Raw genomic sequence first — 19276 nt, forward strand, 5'->3', positions numbered from 1 at the left:
TTTGGTTAATAGCTGAAGTTGCCACCTTCATTCCAGATGGGGCATAACTCTGACAAGTAAAGGGATGAGGATGGGTTACCACAGGTCAGCCACAGAAGCTACCATTTACTTTGGAACCAGCCATTTCACACAGATAAACAGAAGTGCACCGATTTACTCATTTTTTCTGTCATGCATTAAAAAAATGTCTACGACATTTTATATCCATGGTTTTCTGGTGTAGCATAAGGCAGAAAGGTGTTCAGTGTTGATAAGAGCAGCCATAAAACATGCTGCCAATGGTTCTCAAACAATAGGATTAACACCACCAATTCACCAAATTAGGACTTGCATCTGCTTGAGCTTACCCCTCCTCTTCAGCTTCAACTACTGTAATGGGCACTGAGATCGGGTTGCTTCTCACACTAGTTCAAATAGCTAACACCCATGTCACCTCTACTTGCAACCCCTTTCCCCAAAAGTACTCTCTCACTGAAACAGAAACAGCTGAAGTCAATGGATTACTTATATATGTGAAGAGACATTCAGGGTAAAAAGAAATTACAGGCTGAAGTATTAAATAAAGGGAGAGAATTAGCATATCCATTTCAAATGGCTGATGCCTGAACATTTGTGACTGAGAGCCACAGACAAACAGAATGTCATTTTCTGAAGAATAATCAAGGAAGTCTGGGTATCGAGACAAGAAAATCCACAATATAGCAATGGAAGTACTTATAGTCGTACAGGCACTGAACAGTTCAGAGACTTCAAGAACCCACTCCTTGGCTGAAAACACGAAATTTGAGGCAGCTGAGCACTAAAAAAAGTTTAAGCTGCTAGAAGGAGGAACATGCTTCTGGGTATATCTAAAGGTGAAAGCTGTGTGTCTTAGGTTCAAAAATCATTTTGACTCTGACACATTCCACCTTGCGTATCACCTGCCCATCAGAGGCAATTCATCTGCACCTCATTTCACCAAACACGTATCTAATCTAATATACTTCTCTCAACTTGTTTAAGTCTCCCATGCGAAAAATGTTAAGAAAACTGAAATTTCAGGAACTGAATTTTTCATGGGATAGTCTGTCCAGATTCCTAGACTCACTTTCAGACCAAAATAACTTAGATTAGTTTCTGAGAAGCATTTGAACAAAACTTATGATAACTGCTACAGAAAGTAAAGACACTCACAAAACCAAAGTAGTACTATGTCAAGACTTCCAAATCATGCTAGTATGAAAAGTATCATCTAATCCTCAATTATTTATTAATGCAATTTGAACACAGCTATATATTAAAACAGAAGGAAATGCATTGATGTGAATGGGAATTGTGAATTACAGGATAAAGGAGATGAGAGAAAGAGAACAAACAAAAATTACACTACAGGTAGACTAAACCAATTACATTACCCAGCTCATTTTCTCAAAGCCATGTGGTTGAATTCAACAGCATATTTTTGGCTCTTCTCATCAGAACAGTACCAAAATCTACAAAAATTGATGCATTTCCCACTTCTGCTAGATTTTTTAGGATTTCAGCCCTCCCTTCTGCCAGCCCAAGCTAAAAGGATGACATGGTCAGTTTGGTTGATGTAAAGGATTATTTTAGCTTCTTCACAGTGAATGCTGGGGCGGGAAGTGCAAATGACTGGTAGCCCAAGTAGAAAGCCTGTTTGCAGTCAAGGGTTAAATAATGAGAGATGAACAAGAACACTGCTTGAACATTAAAAAGAAAAGAGTGACTTGGAGACACGTTGCAGAGGTAGAACAACACTTAAAGGTAGCCTTGGGTACAGGTTGAGGTAACAGAATATGTAGAAACCAGGCAGACTGTAAAATCCCACTTTTGGTCACACCAAATATTTGTGTAACAATAATTCTACTTCTTTCCTTCTCCTTGGCATTGTGAAATTGCATAAGTCATTCAAATTTCCACTCTGCATTATCTGCTTGGACTAAAAAAATTTTTTTCCTTCTTTTTCTCTTCATACTGCTATCTGTTGTCCTTTCATAGATTTATTGTAACTTTTTCTGAACCCTGCTTGAAATCAAGTATCATTTTACTACACGCTGCCTATGTTTGAAGTCTCCTCGGGTCCTTCTCACAAGTGTTTCCATCCCATTTCACATTAGAACATGGCTTTAGGCATAGCTAGGAGCAAGTTAAAGGCTGTGACCTGTCCCAACCCAGAAAGAGCTCCAGGAGTTATAGTGACACAAACCTTTCACACAGGCCTCTCCTCTGCTCAGAGCGTGGAGCACTGCTATTTTCTTTTATGCTGTCGCAGTACTCAACACCTCTATTTGCCCGGGCACCTTTCCCAGCGCAAGCTAGGGAATAACCAGGATTCCATTCTTCTTCCTCGCCGGCTCTTCTGGGCATCGCTGGCAAAAAGGAACACATAGCAAGACAAGTAGAGCTACACATCACACACAAAGTCTAAGTAGACTTCACAGAAACTCTACGTAGGCTAGTCTAAGTTTCTATCAATTTAACTACTGCTTTAGCCGCTCTTCTTGCAAAATGTTAAAAGAATTAGAAATTCAGACTTTTTTGTGTGGCATGCAAGATGAATTTATTTGCCCTCCATGGTACATTCATCCAAGACAGCAATGAACAGTTCACACTGTTTAAGACTGATAGAAATCCAACTAGTGTACAGCCAATGGAGAATGGTAGACTGGAAGCCTCAGTTAAAATACCTACATTAGAAAGCCTGAATATGATACCCACTTCTCCCCCTTTATTGTTTATTTTCCCCAAATTTAACAGAAGTGATTGGTCCTTAAAATATACATTAGAAGTAATTCCCCTAAGGAGGAAAAGGGGGACCTTATATCTATTAAAGGGAAATTCTTATTCCAAGTGTGTGCATATATTCCAGATGTATAGAAGAGCTATATGTAATTATGATTTCCACAATTCAGAAGAATAAACAAAGATAGCAATTAGTAGGCCAGAGAGAAAAAATGTATTTATTTCAAACCTGTGTGAGGTATATTCAGATCAAATTCAAAATAAAAACAACCCTGCTTGGCTTCACCTATCTTTACGGACTCAAACCTGCAAAGGCCTTTCAGTAAATCTATGATTCATGGATTTCCCCAATAAAATTACAGCAGGTATTTCATGATCTTTTACTTATTTTACATAGAAATCATGCAAAATATGATTTCCTATGGTTTTAACTAGGCTTGACAATAAGGCTATTTCAAATCTAACACTAAGGAGCAAAACTGACTGCTGCAGAACAGCAAGCCAGACATTTCAAAAGTGTAAGAAAATGTCAGCATAAGTTCCTGAAAAGCAAAACTGCCAAATTTGTCACACCTCTGTGATTTCAGAAACCAATAATATAATGAAATTACTTGGTATTCAGCACAAGCACAGAAGGAACCCCTTCACCTGAGATATATTTAGGGATTGTTCAGCATCATGCGATACATACAGAGAATCCAGGATGGATTGTTGTGTAAGTAGCTGTATTTTTCCTGTATTGGTCAGCACAAAACCAGGACCCTGCTCAGACATTAGCTTTTGCTTGTGATTACTGGCTTAGTATTTAAAGGAAACATAAGGATACCCTCACTAAACTTACGTGATGAATAAAATATTAAAGCAGTGCTGTAGAATTCACAAATTCACTCTGTAGGATAATAGACTAGTCACTGTAAGCAAAACTTTAAGAATTTAGTTTTCATAGTTCAATAGCTCTGATAGGTATTGAGAATCAGAGTGCAGAAGACTATTACATCCCAGCATCTTTCCAGACCTTAGCAAGCCCAAGGTATGCCAGACATGCTAGACTCTTGCAGATACACATTGCTTACTAACCAACGTGAGTAAGCATGTAAGGTACTCTCACAAATAGCACATTCTAAAACTGTATGACCTAAAGCAGCTGCTGCAGTTTATAAATTGGTGTTTTGTCCATTCGTGAAAAATAAATAGGCAAAATTACAAAACCAGCATTAGTCTTTCTCTGCTTGCCTTCCCAAACCCCACATATTTTTATATAAATTTTGTCTGATCAGTACCTTAGTGGAAGCAAGGAATGACAATCATGCAGGCATCCTAATTAGCTTTTTGATCACCTCCATTATGGGTTTACTTAAAACTTACAGCTTCTGCTGATAGGCAATATTTTATACTGAGACGCTACAAAATTAATCTCATTAACAGAATAAAATTTATGTTTAGCCATTCGGTGCACATAGTAAAGAAATCTGGCTCAGCATTTGTGGCATATATTATTTTATTATTTCAAGCAATAAGGCCACAATTATTGATATTGTTTGCTTTTCTTAGTTCTCCTGGCATTTAAGTAAACCCTAATTTGAATAAAACACAGTTTCAAAGAGTTTAATGGCACGAACTATTCTTTCACACTGTTACACAGAAACTTCTCTCATGATCACATGCCTCTGGCAAAACAGCATTTTTAAATAGGAAAAAGAGTAAACATTTCCCTGGCATTTGCCCTTTTTGATGCATGTCAGTGGTAGGAAACAAAAAACAACACATGGGCATTCACCTTTTCGCTTCTCACAGCAAGAATTTAACTGGATGCCAGTGGCTGACGGGCCACAATGAGAATCCTTGACCCACCCAAGAAGTAGGGTTTGACTAATAATGTTGAAATGATACACGCATAAGCACTACCATTCTTCTTCTAGGTTACTATCTTCGAGTGTAACCCCATTATAGTCCAGCTTTGCTTAGTACTCTTGACCTCCAGTAAAATCTCTTTTTAGCTCTCACTGCGTTAATTAGGGAATAATGTTAGAAATGACAGGAAAATGAGTAATCAATTTAGCAAACCCACAGCCACACCAACAGCTTTGTACTTACATTACTGTGCTTACAATCCCAGTGACTTTATTCAAGTTCTGGTCAGAACTGTACAGCAAAAGCAAATCTGTATAAAAATTCTGAATTTGGATACTCTATATTTTGGAGACATTTGGATTTGGATTCTGATCTGAAATTTGCCTCTGATTTAAGTGTAGAAAAATGAAAATAAATTTCTCATTTAAACACCCTATGACTTCTGGGGCAATCTAGATTTGCAGTCAAAATGGAAAATCCACACCTGTTTCTCTTAGCTGACCCTTTACTAAGATGGAAACCAAAATAATAGAAGATGAACAAATATAGACAGAGCAGGAAAAGGAAGAAATCTAAAATAGCTACTTTGGGTAGCTAGCTTGGGGTAGCACAGTTTTACTATGTTATTATTCTACTTTGCAGCTTTCACCCTTCTAAAAACTAAAGAGATATCTGAGTTCATGAGAGCACAAAGAGAAATCTTTTATGTATCTGTGGAAAAAAGCAAAGCTGAGTATACTTAAACTCTCACTGTATTTCATAAAGCACCATTGAAAAGATAAGAGTGCACCTAACAGTTATACTTGCTGCATATCAATTTTATTGAGGATGAGGTATTACTGAAAATGCATCCGTTTGGGTTAGACAGCATTCTGCAGACTTAACTATTTAAAAGCAGTAAATAAGGCCGTGCTATGGCATTAGGATACACTAATCAGTTCCTGAAACCATGTAAAGCACACTGCACACTGTAATGTCTAAAGCGATTTCCAACAATCCTAACAGCCTCCTTCTTCACTTAGAGGCTGAAATTGTTCTAGCAGTACTTCCCCAGCTTTTCTCATGTGTTCCCTGTTGCTTCAACTTGCACTTACTGTATATACGCTGACCTAAATTCCTTTCAAGATAAAGACAAGCTCACTGTTTACAGAAGAACATGCATGTACAACATGTGACATGACTGGAAGGAAATGGGAATTTATACAATGACTGAATGATATATATAAAAAAAGTTATCATGTGTATGCAATATGTGACCCCTAACTTTGGGACCTACAGATTACTGAAGAAAGCAAAACAAAACAAAAACCAAAGAATTCTTTGCCTGCAAATATTATGGTGCTGCTTTTTTCCACTGTGAAACAGTTTAAGTCAAATCTATTTTGTATCATACTGTTTCTCTTCCACACATTACAGCTTTCAAATTCTCAAATTACAATGTCATTAATTGTTAAAAAAAAAAAAAGCTACTTTAACAAATATCCATGAGACTCCTGTGAGTATTTATCCTTATTTGTGTTCTGTATATTTCATGCAAAGGAAATATATCTCTAAAGACTTCTTAAGAGAAAAACACTGCTCAAGACTATTTTATTTGATTGAAAAGATACTGAAACAAAAATAAGAAGAGTGAAAATAATTCAATATAACATAAAGCAATCTAACAATAAAAGAGGCCCTAAGTTCTGTCAGGGGAACAAAAACATTTATAAAGATCTGCCAAATGACAGATTTTGTGTCTTAGATAAAAAAGAGAATAAAGCCATGCCACGGTAAAATTGAAAACAGAAATTAAATTTGACCTGTGGTCTCGAGCACAGAAATACTACCCATACGACAACAAACCACAGGAAAAAGTCCCAGCAAATTTGCATGTGTGCTTGTTTCAAGGCTCCATTTCCTAATGTAAAGCATGTGCTTCGAGCTTTAAGCCCAGAAAACCACTGCAGCTTTGTACGGGTAGGCCAGCACTATCGGATGGGCAAGAGAAAACGGGCTTCTGTCTCCCACCTGCATTCAGCAGGAGCTGAGCACACAGTTCCCGCAGACTTCTCCGAGAAGCTCAGTCGTGTCTTTAAGACATGGCTCTATTCAAAAGTTAATATTCATTCAGAAATTCAGTTCACACATGGATAATTGAAATATAACTGTTACCTCTGAAGCTCTTGTGTATGTTACAGAGGACTAAGAGTCTTTTATAGCAACTACTATACATGCAATGTCTCACACCACGTATTTACAAAAGAAAGCAGCATTTGGAGACCTAGGATTTAGTTTAATCCCCTTTCTGAAGGGGAAAACTTACAAAAGACAGGAAATGAAATACTTCTTGCTACACTTATAAACATAGTTAGCAGATAGAGAAGAATGTTTTACTGATATATGTCTGAAAACTCAAAGGAAAATGAGCATTTGCCTCGAGTTCTTTTTGTTTTCATTATGATGAGAAGAGACACGAGCTTTTGGGGGCTGCAGTAGAATTCAGCATTCAATTTAATATTAAGTTTTCATAAAAGTAACTTAAACATGATTAATAGATTTTTAAAAACTAATCAGTTATTAAAAGTCAAGCACTATTACTGACAACATATAACATTGTTCTCTTACAGATTTGATGTCTATAAACATCAATAACACTCATTCTAGTCAAATATACCACATAGTCATAAAATCTATTAATCATGCATATAACCTGTTATAATTAGAGTTTTTATCTATGGTATAACCACGTTCAGTTTATGGTTTTCACCTCAAGTAACGTGTTTCAAGTTCTGAATGTAATTCTTTATGCTATAGGGAGTTACCAAGCACTAACACTTGATATGTAAGAAAGACATCTAAATACTCATGTCCTTGGCGTGCCAACTTTTCAAATGCATTAGTGTAGTTCTGAATATTTTTATTCTGATAACATACTTCAAATATAATGCCATGTTTTGAGAAATAATGACATATACCATTGCTTTCATAGGTCTCTAGAAAGAAAAAAAATCTGGGAAAATACAATTTCTCAAAAATAAACACAGTTCCAACCTTTTGGCATTCTGTTTCCCCTTGTAAATAGCACAGCTGCTTTCCAGCATCTCCTCTGTTGCTCAAGGAAATACTAGGTGGCCACTAGACAGCTTGTTTGTTAGCAGCCGCCAATGTCCCTGCTCGCTGCTAGAAATGCTTTTGTAAAGAATGCTCTGAGGTGGAAGGTGTTTGTTCCTCTTGGTATTCAGTTACTGGGTTACATTGTTCAAAAAAGACAAACAAGAAACAAACGCAAAGCAATGCAGACGAACCTCCCTGGGACTGAAATACTTTGTGTTGTCATTTGCAGTGCATGCCAAGACATTCATGGGCACCAGAGCCAACCTGGCGAGCTAATTAATATATAAATGTATGTGTTTAAAACAGCCTTATAAGGAGCATTGGAAATCTGCAAGATGAGCGAATATCTTATAACTTCTTCCGCAGGTGCGAGGATAGCTACAAGCCATGGACTTTCTGTCCTGCTTCTTGTTTGTGGCTTTGTGAAGGGTGCTTTGCTTTAATCTAAAAGTGCTGACTTTTTCCAATATCACTTTCTCTTCTTAAAGCAAAGAGCAAATCGCCTGTAAAATCCACGGAGCGGACAGCAAAGTTGACCCTAACCTCCAACCACCACTCTGCACCCAATGTACTCTAAATCTCTACACAAGGAGCACCTTCTTCAGGAAGTACAAACAAAAATACTAAATAAATAAATAAATATTATAAAAAGAAGAGGATACCACATGTTTTCTTGATAGATCTTATTTTCTTTGGCCTATCACTGATCTTTTATTTGAAGAGAACTGGTGTGATGTAATAGGACGTTTTGTAACAGGAAGACCTAGTTTCCTTTTCTTTCGGCGAGTAGAAGCCTCATATCCTTGACTTCTCAAGGGTTGGCCTGCGAGTCATCAGTATTATAAAATTAGCCATGGATGACAGTTTCCTACGCTGAAAGAATCATACGAGCCGGGAAGCAAATAGAGGCCAAATAATGAAACAAAACATAGTGAATCAACATCAACTCTGATAAAACACCTCACAAACTTTGTCAAAAAGTCTTTTTTTGTTGTTTATTTTGTTTTGTTTTGTTTTGCATGAGGAATAGAGAGGAAAAAGAAACCCTAGAAAGCAGCTAAGCAGACTAGAGGGCATTGTTTCTGGAGAACAAATGAGGGTATTTTTCTTTCAGGTTTTTTTTTCTTCCCCATCATTCTTCCCTGTGGGTTTTTTCCCTCCTTTTTTGGTTTGTTTCTTGTTCAATGGTGGCATTTGCTGACTTAGGCCAACCCCTGACAACTGTGTGGAGGTTGATATATATACATCTTTTTTGTGTGTGTGTTCTATATTTCAATGTGTTTTCTCTAATTTTGCAACTCCTGTATATGCAAAACTAACTTAAATTCTGTAAATTGCTTACAGTCTGTGTGATATAACTTCAGAGCAGACATACTTTGGTTCTCATGCAAGCCAGTTTTTAATCTTACCTATATGTCGTGCCACCAATAGACATGTTTATTTCCTTTCTTGACAAAACATCACTTTTTAGTTTGTAATTCAGTATTGTGTGGATTTTGTAATACATACATTCACTTCCACTGGTTTGACCCCTACCAGCCCTCTGTTTATTCTGTAAATGCACATTAAAATTTGTTATGGTCTCTAGACAATGAATTATTTTAGTTTTGTGTATGTTGTGTTGGAGTTCAGTAGCTGAAAGCTCTTTTCATTTGTGATGTTTATACAGGATGAAGTGATTTGATCACTAGAGACTGTAAAATACAGGTTTGCAGTCAAATACTGCACATAAAGGAAGGTTAGGAGGGGAAAACAGATACACCAAACAACCAGACCATGGCTTAAAGGATATTCTTTCGGCAAAGAGTTTTAGGAAAGTGAGCTTATTATATTGGTAAACTATATTCACAAAGCAACTCTACCCATGTGGCCCAAGAAGTGTCTTTCTTCGCTTTTTCTGCAAGTGGATTGTCATTGCTCATTCATATTCTTAATTAAAATACTTTGTCTGTGAACCGAACATGAAAATTTTGCTGTTGACTGAAGTAATATGCATTACATGAATTACATTCATTAATGCAGGAAGGAAAAATTGCTACCATTTGCAGCTGCAATCAGGAAGTCTTTTTTTTCTTTTCTTGTCTCCCTCCTTCCACTGATGCTGAACAATCCAAACCCTTTCATTTATCAGCACAGACAACCATATATACCATATGCTTATTATGATCTATTTACAACAACACTAAGCAGCTGCAGTGTGGTCAGCTATGTGATTTCTCCTCATTCTAAAGATACATAGAGAGGGAGATAAAAGAGTATGTCTAGTATCTCACCAGTCCATGGTGTATAGGCCTATAGTTTTATTTCAAAATGTCCGTATGGGCCCATTCTTGCACACTCTGAAGTCTTCCCCCACTATTTTCAAAGGAAAAAAGAACAAATCATGCAGTACAGAATGAAAGGGTAACACGCTAATGCTTTGGACATAGGTGTATAGTTGTGCATATATTACCTGCCTTATCTATGTATTCAGTACCATCATCTTTGACTGGGAATAGTCAGTGTTTCTTTGGTCTCAGAAAATTCTTAGTAGTAGTAAATAGAGTGAAATTATAACCTAATATACACAAATTGGAAATAACTTTCAGGAAAAAAGAGGGAAATTTTATTTTTTTTTAATGCAAAATTAATGACCCACTGGAATATTGAGTGCTTAAAAGGTTTTGCCTCATAGTAATAATAACTAAGCGGCCTACTGACAAACAGTCCTCTCATCCCCAAAGTATTTTGAATGAAAAACAATAGTCTGGAGTGAGCAGAAAGTAAATCAGGAAAGAGAGCTGTTTGATGTTTCCTTTTCTGAATGCACCCATGGAACCACACTTGCACAACTCTGTCGGAAAGCCGACATTTTTCCCATGTTACAGTTATTTATGATTCGGTGCTGTGAGATTTTCCCACACGGAGTTTGAAAATCTCAGTTTCCATCAATCTCAATGGGAATCAAAGGCACTGATCCTCCAGATGATGCTTAACATCACACATACTTCATTCAAATACATGTCTACTGTATATATATATTTTGTATGAATATTCTGTGTATGCACATAGTCATATAGACAATTTGCAGTGACAAACATGGCATTACGTGTGGCACTTTTCAGGAGCAGTTTCGCCTCACATTGTTAAAGTTTGCCTCTGATTTTTATCTTAACCTGATATTGTGTTCTATATTATGCTACCACTTAGCTATAAAGCACCATGTATTAGGGGGTGAGAGTAAAGAACCAACTGAATTTAAAAGCAGAACTCCAGACCATCCGGACTAGCATGATATAAAAACTCAAAAGGCTGTCTACCAAGGAAAGCACAATATGGTGATCTGCTATTGTTCTTCAACTGCGCCAGCAAAAAAGTGGATATAGAACAGGAAAATTACAATATATAGGACTTTTGAAAAGTCTTTAAATGTTGCCCAAGAGTCTAAAAGGATATAGAAATTTTCCTCCCTCCTTCCACTTCTCCCCTCCCCCCCAAGCTAATAAACCCAAAAAGCTCACATGAGGCTGGTCCAGCCCTTCTGGCTGCAGATCTGGACCGCAGCTTTAGGGCTTCTGCCAAGCTGTGTGGATGTGACAGCAACAGCTCCAAATAGGAGCAAGTATTGCATTTCTAAACTTTATGCTGTGTCTTAATAACTGTTCTTCAAGTTACAAATCAGCCTCTAGCCTCGAAGAATTCTCTAAGAGCAAGTTAAGCCCCAGTAGCCCCTCTTTTTCCTGTGAACCTCGTTACAAACGATTAGCACATACATGGAACAACTGCCATTTTCTGCTGTGGTTCCAGTTCCGCACATCCCTTCGGTATTCATCTAACTTTCAGTTTGGGCTTAAATCCAGTAGGAAAAAAATTGACTTAATCATATACTTAAAAGCTCCATTGAGTTAGGTCCCTCAAAAGAGGCAACTTGCACCTGCTGGTGGCAAAATCTCTCATAAACCAATGTCCTCAAGTTTTCTGCAGAAAAAGTTTAGTTCTGAGATGGCTATTTACATGACTCATGCTTCTCATGGCAGTGCTCCCAAGACCTCATTGCATTAGATAAAGCTACAAATTATAGCAATAAAAATAATATTCTTTAAAAAGCCCGAATATGGCTTCCTTCACATTGTTCAACAGTTTTTGTTTTTAATAGAAGAGTTAGTATGGGTGACCATGAAGCACCTTCATATTTCAAGGTATATGCCATCCAAATATAGCACACACATTTTTAGGTGTTATATGTTATGAAGCTAAAAGAAACCTATTCCCACTCTATTAAATATTATCAATATTGCACTGTCCCATCCTCCTTTTGTATTACATAAAAAAAAAATCTTCAGTATTTTTGTAATACTAACAAAGATTGGTACTGCTACAGATCCTGTCCCATAAATCCTTCTCTCATTCAGCGGTTACCAACATTTTTCTCTCTGGAACTTCATGTATGTAAGTCGTTGCATAACATGTTTGAACTTCCCTTTCTTAATTGTCTTTTGTAGATGCCTCAAAGAAAACCCCGGAGCATGAGGGATGCTCAGCCCATAGATTAAAAAAAGCATGAGAGACTAACTGAGGATTGACTGCTTCTTCCTCAGAATTATTGTTAAGAAAGGTACTAGAGACCCTGAAAGAGAGCTGTCACTTGGTAAACACTGTTTCTCTCATGGATTACTGTTATTTTTATCATTCTAAATGTCTAATATTTATATTACAGCACTGTCTAAAGGCAAAGATCAGAAGTAGGTGCATACAAGGAGTCAAAGCAACAGCAATAGGACTGCTTGGAGGTTTAAAGCTATGCATGTGATTCAACGCCTCTGTAACTTAGGATAAGAACACACATTAGAACCCGTTTCTCTTATTCTTTCTTTGTAGTATTTTTGTTTCTTTGAAATAAAATGAGGAAACAGTGGCCACTGCAAAAATCTGAATGCTTGCCTAACATTGTCCAGTGTTAAACTTGTAACTAAGTAACAATCTTTACAGTGTTATCAATATTTAATTAAACATTAAAAAAAGACTGCATTACTGCCAATCCTCAATTCCTTCCTCAAAAAAAAAAAAATAATAAAAAAAAGAACGAAAGAGAAAAGAATTCAAACTGTTGTTATTTGTACAATAGAGGAATGTTTATGCCTGACATTACTACTGGTAAATGTCAGATGTTGTTTACAGAGCTCAAAGCATTAGGAACCAAGAATGGGATCAGCATAATTTGCAATATAAATTTTTAAAGGTTAATCTTCCATGATTAGCTTAGCTAAACAATGCTAAGCACAAAGTAAATGGCTTAATGTAAGTCACCATAAATGGCTTCAGTCTTTTGTTCTGAATTTCCTAAACAGTGATTTACTGATTTCACAGTCATGAAGTCTGCACATACGTTCACACAATTTTATTCATGATAGTTGAAAGATTATAGTTTTCCTAGTGCTCTTCATCTAGACAATACAAGAAAAAAATAAGAAAGCCAAGTTTGTCTGTAATAAAGAATCACTAGAATTACTAGCAAAGAAAAAGTGTGCTTTCTCAAGAGTCAAGTATAATTGCATTTTTTAATTCATTTTCTCCTTTCCTTGACATTCTTTTCTTGTTGACACTTCAGCCTAAAGAACACGACAACACTGTTTCTTACTACTCACTTCTTACACAGTGACAGAGGACAAAATGATGTCTTCCTTGTTATGAAAGAAGCCAAAACAAATTAGAATCATTTCATTTAACAATAATTTAAATGTTTATAGTGTCATGTCACTTCAAAATCTCTCTGCTGTTAGGTTTAGGGAGGAGGAACAGAGAGAGTTTTTTTGTTTCAACATGACTTCTCAGCTCTGTGAATGCTGTCAGTTAATTGTCATTCTGCACCTAAGGACAGAGGCCCAAAGCATAGTCTTCTCTAAGCTTCACAAATACAATTATTTTCCCATAACCACCAAAGACAGATTTGTGTTTTGAAATGGTAAATATTTGCAACTTGTAAAATTTTTTTTACACAGTTATAAAATTTGCAGAAAATTGTAACAAATAAAGCCATAAGGAAGTCTGAAGGAACATTACAAACTAGAAAGCACTCAAAAGTTTCAAAATACCAGAAATACTTTTCAGTCAAAAAAGGGGCTTTTTTGTGATTTTTCTTTAAAAGTTTTGTTGCCACTCTCATGAATCCTGCTATAAATACTGTGAATTTGAATCCCATCTATATTAAGCTGACAGTACAAAGGGCCTTAAATTCAAATGGGAGCAAATGAGATTTTTATTTATTGAAATGCTCCTTTACATTGACAAAACAGCATAGGAAGAGTTCTTAGTGTATCTATATGAGACTGTTTACAGTGACAGCTCATAATGAAGCCAGAATGTACATAATAGACTCTTAATTCCTTTCCTCTTTTTATATACTATGAACTTGAAAAACAAGAGAGAAGATTGGATTTGACAGCTAGCTGCTTAAAATAAACTATTGCATATAAATTTTTGAAGAAGTAAAGTCTCAAATATTCCTTATTCAAAAGGCTGGTAGAACAATGACCTTTTATATGGCTTTCAGATTCTGAAGCAAAGTTTTATGCATTGTATATGACATCCTCGTACATAATACTAAGAAGGAAGGGGATGATGACTTCTTTTGTTCCTTCAAATAGAAGAGTACATTAATTGCTGCTGATTTTTTTTAATATCAAATAATTTATCAGACCCTTCAAAACACTGGCAGCTATACTTCTTAAAAAAAAAAGTGCCAAATTTTATCATCACCTATGGTACAGCTCGGTTTTTGGATATTAACTAAATCTGGTTCAAGTTTCAAAGATGTTGATCATGCACCATTACAGAAAAGGAGGAATCCTCGCTTACTTTCTTAAAAATAAATTATGTTAACTTATGATACCAAATCACCTCGATGTCTTTTTCTTTGGTGAATCAAGCACTCACTCCTTTTATCCAGATGTGGCATGTGCATCTGTAGGAGTAACCAAAGGTGAAAAAGAAGTAGAAATGTGGACCCTGGTAGATTCACCTACTCACTGGATTCCTGTGCAAGAGACAGGAAACAAAAGACAGGATTCCTTTCACTCCCCTACGACAGTCAACAAGGAAGCGTCTTACAGGAACCACCAAACCAAATCACTGCTGTTAAAAGTGACATTGACAGGTCAACTCCACAATAAAGTGAAACACCCTATGAAATTAACTGTAGTTTCTCCAGCAAAACACAAAGGTATTTCTCCTGTAACTACTGTTCTTTCATCTGATCCCTGTTGATAATGTGGGTCAATCCTAACACACAGACCAACTGCATGGTATCAGCTAGAGAAGGGTCTAGTAATTCAGGCTTTGACCAGGCAAGGGTTTTGTCTACCTTTTGTAACTGCCCAATGGCAACCCAGAGAAAAGAGCCAGCTGTTTCCCATCCAACATCACTGTCCTACACTGGACTGTTATTTTCAGTTTTATAGCAGAAAGACCTAATTATATCATTCAGCTAATTTTCCTTAAAAAGTAAGACAATGTTTACATCTTTTATGATTTTACCAGGTATCTTCCTATATCTCACAATGCAGGTCCCACATCTTGAAGCCATGTGGTTTTATAAGTATCTTAGGGGAATTTTTTGCTTAAAAAAAAATAAGTTCTCAGCACTCACGACAACAGAAAAGGCTTAAGAGGTGACCCAGCTGCGATCTAAAGCTGCGTATGTGTCAAGAACTACTTACATTAACAGAAAACAAACACACACCTCCCTGCCTGGAGCTCCTCCAGATCAGCTAGGAGAAATGCCGGGGAACGAAGGCAGCCAGGAGAAAGCTGCTGGAAAGCTCCAGTTCTAGTGACTTTAATCTGATCTTTGCCTCTCGCCTTTCCAGCACACTTCTTAGACCCAGCAAGGGAGTAAATTCCAAACAGACCTGCTATATATGTGCAGCAGCAGAAATAACGTATGCAATAAAGCTGACAATCCTGGAAAGTGCAGAACCTACTGAGTTTGCATATGGGCACTGTGCCCATAAGCAGAAGATCTGGCATTGTCTGGATTCTGGGAATGCTGCGTGCATCACACATCAGAAGAAACTACCAGGTAGAGATTCCTCCAGCCACTGGATGGGATTCGTTTGACTACAAAAGCCATTCCCTTTCTAAGGCTTCTAATCCAGATGACAAATAAAACACTACCGAAGAGTTTTGAAAATAAATCCTCAAGAGTCCTCGTTAACGGTCTCCCTCACTTTAAGTGCATCTGATTAACACACCTGATAGAGAAAGAAACTACTCTCCTCAGGAAAAACTTTCACAGATGGATTTTGGAGAATACAGTTTCACATGAGACATAAATTACCAAGTACATCTAATAGTAAAGCTAACTTTTATCAGACACATTGAAGAAGTCACTGATTTTTCAACATAAACTTTAAAGAGGCATCTGGGAATTTCTGCTATATTACTAATTTGTTTTAAAAAATAACAACCTTAGAACTGCTTGTCATCTGGTACATTATATGATATTTAGTATGATTAACTATAAAGTTAAATTTATATATATACACGTATATATATATAAAAAAGACATTTATCATGAAGATGTACACAGAACACAGATTTATGGATATAGGCCTGTTAATGGTAACACATATCTTTTTCTCAGCAGATGGATGAAGCAGATGGATGATTTATGTTTTCCTCACACTTTTCTTACTGATCAGTAGTTGCCAGTAGTAATATCAATGTCTATCCTCAAAACACATACATACAGTGATTTTTCTTTTTTTTTTTTTTAATTAGCCACTTGTCTTTCTTCATCGACTAGGCTTTTGGTAGCCCACAGAAAAATGTAGGCACATACACAAACACATGCAGTCATACAGAAATATGTGGGGATATAATCGTTTTCATATTACACAAATAAAAACAGGCTAAACATTTTCTTAGAGAAAGAGAAATACTAAGGATCTTATTTGGTAAGACGAGTCTGCTATATACAATGGAGTACTATTAACTACCATTGCATCCAGCGGGTCCCTCACAGAAATATTTTGCCAGAACAAGTCTCATCTGAGCCAGTGTTCAGAGAGCTGCCATCACAAATGTCACAATAGAGACTCTTCTTGAAAAATTCCTATTGCGAAGATTTTAAAATAGCCTTTTGTCCCCATTTCATCATGGCTTTCTGTATTGCAGTCTACATTTTATTTCAGCAACTTAAGCTTCTATGTCATACCGTGCTGCTAAAGGAAATGAGAAGCATTTGCACAATCTGGTTTACCAGTTTAGCTTTGAGGACCATAACTTCCCAGCTAACAGGTAGTAACAAACAGGTGGTGTGGCAGAAACACCTTAAAACAGCTACAGCTATCTCTAATCATCCAAAACAGATGATTTGAGGGGACTTCAAAGGAATGTTGTTCAGGTAGGTTACACAGATCTGCAGATGAATCAGCACATAAAGCATTTAAGATGAAGCCAGTGGAAGAATGTGGCCTTCGAGAGGAAGGGTGTATATGCCAGCCACTCCTTCACTCTGTTCAGGCTCTATCTGCCACAGAGGGCTCTTCCAAAAATACTTACATTACCATGGGTATAGGTTTGGAAGATGCATTATATAGGCAAGGTTTTTCCAAATATGATATTGAAATATGATATACTGATAGGCAGGTTTGTTTCTGTATTAATCATAATCGTTCCAGAGAAAGACTGGGGCACAGTGTGGCAAGATCAACAAAAACCACCACTGCAGTGGTTCATGGGTAAACAAATAGCGAATCTATTATGCCATATATGAAACAAAAATAAATAATAAACTCTGAAAATAATGAAATGGCTCCACATACATTTCTCCTATATCCTGCTGGGAATACTACCTGCAGATTTGGACTAATATCAATCAGCATTGATACCAGAATGTAGCAGTGAGTTGGAGCTCTATCTCAAAAGGCTGTGATGGCTGAAGTCACTGTATCCTAAGAAGTAACTATATAAATACTTAAGAGAGATAGCAGAATTCAAAGTAAACCTGGGCACTTCTAAGGATAATAATAAAATCTACAGATACAGTAGAAAAGCCTTTTTAAAAGGTTTGGGTGAGTGAATATAAATCTTGATGGTTCAGGACAGAAGCTAATGAACAGCTGTCAGTGGTTAACAATAAAATAAACTTTAGGCACATTATTCCAGGAATACTGAACATTGGATTTCTTTTGCCTCTCTCTGAGAAGCATGTAGCTATAGCTACCACTATATGCTGACTACTGAACTAGATGGACCCCATCACCTGTTGCAGAAATGAAGAGTGCAGAGATTTCAGAGACTCTTTGACCAGGAACATGGGTATGACCATGGCCAAGGCTAAGGCTGTAAAGCTGTGGCATAATTCTCTCAAATTTCCTGACAATAAAGTCTGGTTTCAAGATTTTCAGTTTTTTCACACTGTAGTTCCTGCACACCACGATGTATCTTCTAAATGGAATGGAGAGAAACAAGATTATTACCATAGGCCTGTCTGCAGTATGTTCTGAGCTTTAAACAGAAGCATTTGGTGATTTATGAACTTTAAATAACTATAAACAATTTACTGTCAGCAGCACATAATGGCATAAGAGGTAGATGTGGTGGTTACCTGAAGCTGCCAGCACAAATAGAAGAGCATTAGCACCTAGCACTAGCACTCTGAGGCAGTGAACTGAGACTTGATTTTTAAAATGATAAGATGTAATAATGAAGCTGATAGTTTTATCTTGCTTTCATTGGAACTACCAAACAGTTGTTGTATGCCAAAAAAGATGGAAGTGGTATTTTTCTCAGCACAGCTGAAGACATTGGACCATACTGTTAACCATACAATGCCCTATCGAGGAAAAACATACCTTATATTGGCCTTATATCCTTTTATTTCCTCACTAGCTGGCAGATATTTGGACTGATATAAGCAGTCTAGCCCTAAGCATAGTGCAGTCACAACAATCTTGTCATTGATTTTCTTGGCCTAGAGAAGGGGCCATGTGTAAAAATAGGGGAGGACATAAATTAACAAGTAAAGACTGAGGAAAGGTAGATGAACAGATGCGTTATCATCACTTCCAGCTCATTTCTTTCTTGCAGGAAGTACCATGGAAGCACATCTTTGCCTTTTAGTATCTCAAGCCGCTAATCCTTTAATTTTTTCCCCTTCATTTTCTGTTTTCCTCTCATGCATCTACTGCAAAGGAATGTATAAATATGATGTGCTCAATTATTAATCATGTATCATTCAAGCCTGGCAGGCAGCTTGAGACACAAAAATACAGAGGAGACTTAGAATTAAATCCTATTTCAGAAGTTTTACCTAAATATAGCTGACTCCTGTATTAGCCATATCCTGTTCACTTTTATCACTGAAATAGCAGACTGGGATTCTAAGTATTCATAACTGATAGGATGCTCCCCCCCAAATAATCAAATAAGCGAAGCCAACTGTACCCAAACTCAGCTGCTTTCTTCTGCTCTAGTGGTATACAGAACATGCTGCCTGTTGAAATTGCATGTAAAGTAATGCAGGAATAGGATTTGTTTACCCAGATTACAGAAGACTGACATTAAGAAGAGAAAGTAAATTTTTTAAATCACAGTCTGATTCTGG

At 36.8% G+C, this 19276-nt stretch overlaps 1 protein-coding gene across 2 annotated transcripts in view; it reads left to right on the forward strand.

Annotated features, from left to right (window-relative positions):
* VSTM2A (V-set and transmembrane domain containing 2A) overlaps positions 1-12691 on the forward strand; it is a 29396-nt gene extending 16705 nt beyond the window's left edge. Inside the window, exon 5 of one of the 2 annotated variants that reach the window (XM_026096079.2) lies at positions 8178-12691. In XM_026096079.2, the coding sequence (XP_025951864.1) occupies positions 8178-8266 (89 nt within the window). In that variant the 3' untranslated portion in view covers positions 8267-12691. The other variant, XM_026096080.2, reaches the window with a different exon arrangement.
* The last annotated feature ends 6585 nt before the right edge of the window (positions 12692-19276 follow it).

The sequence above is a fragment of the Dromaius novaehollandiae genome, chromosome 2 (genome assembly GCF_036370855.1).
Source record: "Dromaius novaehollandiae isolate bDroNov1 chromosome 2, bDroNov1.hap1, whole genome shotgun sequence".
In the NCBI taxonomy this organism is placed as follows: domain Eukaryota; kingdom Metazoa; phylum Chordata; class Aves; order Casuariiformes; family Dromaiidae; genus Dromaius; species Dromaius novaehollandiae.